The sequence below is a fragment of the Triticum dicoccoides genome, chromosome 5B (genome assembly GCF_002162155.2).
Source record: "Triticum dicoccoides isolate Atlit2015 ecotype Zavitan chromosome 5B, WEW_v2.0, whole genome shotgun sequence".
NCBI lineage: Eukaryota > Viridiplantae > Streptophyta > Magnoliopsida > Poales > Poaceae > Triticum > Triticum dicoccoides.
In genome coordinates this window covers 68,872,334-68,877,628 of record NC_041389.1, presented here as the reverse complement: position 1 = coordinate 68,877,628, position 5,295 = coordinate 68,872,334, and the positions used below count along the sequence as shown (strand labels likewise).

At 42.2% G+C, this 5,295-nt stretch overlaps 1 protein-coding gene across 1 annotated transcript in view; it reads left to right on the top strand.

Annotated features, from left to right (window-relative positions):
* The first annotated feature begins 595 nt into the window (after positions 1-595).
* The window catches only part of LOC119309095, a 6,640-nt gene continuing 1,940 nt past the window's right edge, over positions 596-5,295 (top strand). Inside the window, exons 1-6 of the mRNA XM_037585178.1 lie at positions 596-706; positions 1,233-1,296; positions 1,455-1,520; positions 1,816-2,280; positions 4,711-4,968; positions 5,060-5,289. Coding sequence (XP_037441075.1) covers positions 1,958-2,280; positions 4,711-4,968; positions 5,060-5,289 — 811 coding nt within the window. The 5' untranslated portion in view covers positions 596-706; positions 1,233-1,296; positions 1,455-1,520; positions 1,816-1,957. The remainder of the gene's footprint in view (positions 707-1,232; positions 1,297-1,454; positions 1,521-1,815; positions 2,281-4,710; positions 4,969-5,059; positions 5,290-5,295) is intronic.

Here is a 5,295-nt window from a genome sequence, read left to right as displayed (position 1 = left end):
CGAGTCTATACTTCAACTAGTGCCACTTTTATACTAATCACACTTTTAATATCTGTGCAAACAGGGATGCTCTATTTTAGTGAAATTACATAACATTATGAGCATTTTTGCTTCCAAACAGTTATATCCAATTGATGGCACTATAAGCTATTCATTACCAGGTTCAGCATACGTTTATGTAATTAATAATATTTTTTTGAATTTATGAACAATTTTTCAATTTCATAATATTTTTTGAATGCAAGATTTGTTTTTCAAAGTCTTGAATATGCGAACATTTTTTGTAAGCATTTTCTGAACCCACGAACATTCTGTGTTTTTCTTATATTTTTTTAAAAAATCACAATTGTTTTGAATTTGGAACTTTTTCAAAATATCAAATCATTATTAAAGTAGAAAAAAAGAAGAAATGAAATTATTTTAAACGGTATAGAGACAGAGGAGGTCCCGGCGCCAAATCCCCTCGAGCGACCCAGCGAGGCGAGCGCTATTGGGTTGCGGCCTATTTGGCGTGAGCGCGGCCTCGTTGAGCTGTCCCGTATGTACTGTACGTATAAAATAGGGAAATTCTCGAACAGCCCTAAAAATTCTAGGGATCCCCTCCCGTGGCTGTGTGTGCTGTGCGGCGGCGCGGCCGGCCTCCGAAATCGCTCGCGCGCGCGGCGCCTTCCCCCCACGCCCTGCAGCCTGTCGCAAGAAGATCGAGGTAACTGCGGGAAGCCGAAACTTGTCTCTCTCTTCTTCTCCCCCCACGCCCCAACGCCGCCATCGCAGTCGGTTGTGCTCTTTCTCCCGATCTGCTCCCTATTCAGGATGTACGGATTAGCATCAAAGTTGTCTACATTTTAGTGAAATCATATGTTTTGCCCTCTGATGCAAAAAAAAAGTGCTTATGCGTGAACTCAGGATTTAACAATAGATCATTGAGAGGTTAAAAGATCACTGCCCATGCCTGAATAATTAATGCATCATCTACTTTAATCTGTTCTTGATGTACTTTAACCCTACATGTATTTGTTCTCGATCCTTTGTTATTTTCTGTCATCATGGTAGTAATGTTTTTGGTTAATGGACATGGCTCCAGTACCATTGGACAGGTAATTTAGAAATGGTTTCTGACCTAGATGAGCAATTTTTTGTTGGCGTATTCGATTGGCTAGCTTTCACTGATTGTGTCCAACTTTTGTGATTCATGGTGATTTTTGGACTTACTAATCTCTTCTTTTGCTCAGTTTGGACAAGGAGGAAGGATTGACACATTTTGCTGCTGCTTGGAGGAGAGAAACAAGGGTTCAGGTGTGTGTGTTCATCCCATCATTTTTTCCCTTTTCTTTTTGTAGATCTGCATCATGCTTTCTTTAGTAATTGTTATCAATCTGAATCATGATTTGTTGATAGTGGTATGACTGGCATGCCTCTCCCTTGCTCTCACTGACTTTGCTGAAACAATGCAGTGATCCGAGTATTTTCAACAAGCAATGGCACAGGGGGGACAGGGGCAAGCAATGGAGGTGGATCATGTAAGCACCCCTAACAGTTCTCTCTTCATACTTCTGTTTTGTAATGTCCCGCCAGTGATCAATATGTGTGCATTATGATTATTTCTGTAACTCATCAATTTACATTTTTGATTGTCTACATGCAGTTTTAATAATTGATTGTTTTATGTGAAGTTAATTCTTCCTTATTGTCGTCATTTTGAATTTTCATCAACATGAATTTGATGTTCCATTCCCTCTAGTGAATCATTGGATCATTTCTTTATTTATTATCTAAACATCGTTGTAACAATATATCATTTTGGTGCAAGTGTAGGATGATCTGTCAGCCATCGTGGCGGCTTCTAAAACCCACGTAAACCTTGGGCATGGCCAGTACATGTGCCGGGGTACTTCCATTGACTTGTATAAGTTCCACAACTCCAGTAACGAAGGAATGAGACGTGGGCACATCTTTCATGGAAGCAATAGGGAAGATCTTTCCTTCATGGTGGGAGTCAAGGAAGATATCGGGGCTCGAGTTAACACCAATACAAGGGAAAGCTATGTTTTTAGTCAAAGCACAGAATCAGTTGGCGAGTGTAGAGGATATGATGGCGAGAAGTTCAACGCTGAATCATATTGGAATTCTAAAACCCTTTCTTGGAGGCGTCAATACCCAGATATCTCAAGTCGTCTGCGGATTTAGTTCAACTACTAAAACTCTGGATGATTGGTTAAAGACCAAACAAGTATCAGACAAAAAGACATCTATCCCTGTTGAAGTGCAGCAGTTGATCGGGTATATTTTTTTTCCAGCCCAAATAGTCATGCCAAGAAAAGAAGTGGCTGCTCGCCTGCTCCACATATATTCAGATCATGTCAAGAATAATACTAGAAAGAACTTGTTTAATGATGCTGGAAGAAAATGTAACAGTAAATTTGATTGATCTTTATATTCAATAATGGAAAAGAAGATTTTATTGCGATAGGCAAAATAGTCTTACCTGCAAACAACAAACACGACGCTCTCGAATATCCTTTTTTGCTACTTCAACAAATTTTTGCTGTACTGATGTGTCCCATTTATCTCCCCACTAGTTGAAAGCTGTTTGCCAGAGTTCGACAGAGAAGGAACACTCCCAAGTTTCCTATTCTGAAAGAACATACGATCCAATGTCACATCTTGTGCTATTCACATGTTCAGGCAAGACCTGTCAAATGTTCAGAATTACCAGTACAGTTTAGATAGAAAAATGTTCTTGATTATGACTTGACAGGTGAGATGGAATCTTCAGGACATGCATCCACACACCATACTTGACTGACATGCAGATGCACAAAAATAAATGCAATATTACTAGTGCAGCATGTCTAGATTAATGACAAAATCGATCAGAATATGAGTATAGAACGAGGTGCAAATACTTGCAGGACTAATGCCCATCATGTCTACTTAAGGAATCAAATGTTTTACACAAGGGCTGGAATACTTTCCCTTATAAATAAGTTGCAGTACAGTTTCCAGGCACAAAGTTAAACTAGGAAATCACCTTAAGAGTGTTGCCATTATTCATGTGCACAAACTTGCAAATCTCTTGAAAGAAACCATCCATGCTAGATCTCTAAAAAGAGTGGAGAAGAGGCATCACGGCACCTGGTAAATTAGTCCCCTCCCGCATGCTGCAACACCTCCTTCCCTGCCGGCGCCACCCGACGCGCCCTCCGTCGCCGCCTCTTCTCCTTGCCGGGCCCTCCTTCACTGCCGCCACCTGCCTCACCCTTGTGCTGTAGCTGCTTGCCTGCTCACGCTCCTGGAGGCATCAGAGGCGGAGAGGAAATGGTGTTGAGGGTACCAAGAGGAGACAGGGACAGGCGAGCGGGAGCAGTGGCGGCTGTTGTCTCCCAGGCGTGGGTTCTGCCGGCGCCAGGGCGAGTGCTCAGCAGGATATGGTAATTTTGATTTGGCTCAGCTGCTTACTCGTTGGGAGTAGGAGGCGACTAACCCTTGCTTACAACTGGCTCTGGACCCATAGTTCTCTGCTGAAGCAAGCCCCGCCCCCCACAAAAAAAAGACTATCCGGCAGTGTATTACTCTACAGCCAGTACAACCCTTCACACCTCAAATCTCAATATACACTCAACATCACAGACCAGACCTCTTCTCCAATCAAATCCTTCTTCCTTTTGATCTGGACCAGGGCAACACTTCCTCTAGAGCTTCCCCGCAAAAAAAAAAAACACTTACTCTAGACCAGGAACTGAAAAAATAGCACACTAGGAATTATCTCCAGCAGGTCTCGTCCGATTTAGCACATTGTTGCTGCAACACCAAGCGCACCTAAGCCTGCCTACAAGGCGGTGCCGCAGTGACCTGCGTCCACCTACGAGGCGGCGCAGCAAGGAGCAGCTCCACTCGCTGAAAGACGTGTCTTAACTTGGAGGAGCGGCTGGTGGTGGAGTTGTGGTGCTGGGAAGAGCAAGGTGGTGGCTAGTGTTTTGAGGGCTGATCTGAGTAGAGAAGAAGATAGCTCTGATAACCAAGTAGAAAATGGGGAAAGTTCCCCTAGACAGCAGCCCCTTTATTTATTCATACTTTTGCACTCGAGTCCTCATACAACATACTACTCCTCCCTCCGTCCCAAAATAAGTGTCTCAACTTTGTACTAAAGTTGAGACACTTATTTTCGGACGGAGGGAGTATTACAATAGCACCAACATATACACTACAAATTTGCAGAATTCATGCGTCTTCTGTTTTAGTGAAGTTGCTGTGTTATAAGGTTGCCACTGACAGCATCTGTCCGTGAATGCACATAGCCTTGCTTTTTGGTCTGGAAGGCCTAATATCTTCCATTCGTGGTTTCTTCTCTTAACATCGAGCTTTCCCGTTACTTGCCTTATATTTTTGCTCATATCTTCTTACTGAAATTACTTCCTTCATCATTTGCATAAATAAATTTGCTTCCTTTATATTTTGCTCTAATTTCTTCTTACTGAACTGTATTGGTGTTTTTTCTGCTAGTTATTAAGGGCCAAGACTTATATGTGCATTATTCTGTTTTTTGCGGCTGAGAGCTTGGCTTTAGCATCATATTTTGTGTGTGTGATATTTATGTGTTGATTGCAGCATCTTTGTGTACCGCACACAAGTTGAGTTCTAGCTGTTAGTGTGCTGTTTATATGAATCCAGGTTGGTAGAGCTTACCAGATGTGTTTTTCATTTATACAGCACTGCCTACATGGCCATTGAGAAGATTTGGAGTGCAGGGTCTACGTCGGATGAATTGGCCGATTCTGCCAGCTATCATATGATTGACAATAGAATAAAAATCAACCCATTGGTCACTCGTACGAGGCAGGTGGGAGAAGACGGCAAGATCCCACTTCGGATTGATTTTGGCAATATGATAAGGAACACGATTTATAACAAATGGGAGGATAATGAGTTGCTGGATTTTATTGATCTTCTCGGGTATCAAGCAGCAGAGTATAATTCTAAACCATACTAGAATATGTTTGTTCTTTTGCTGACTTGAATATCTTTGTCTTACAAATTATAATTAATGATTGTCAATTAGAGTTGAAGATGTGTTGGGTCACCCTGTCCTCCTTTCGCCTCATAGGCGGCAGCTCATGTACCACAGATTCGATACAGAGGAACTTAACGATGATCAACGAAATTGGCTGCTAGCAAATGCTGACCCTGGAGCTAATTGGAAACTAGTTGCTTCACGGTCTGACCCAACATTAGAGAAGATACTTGCCTATCAAGCACGAATATTTATGGGGGATGATGCTCAGCAGTTTGGTGATG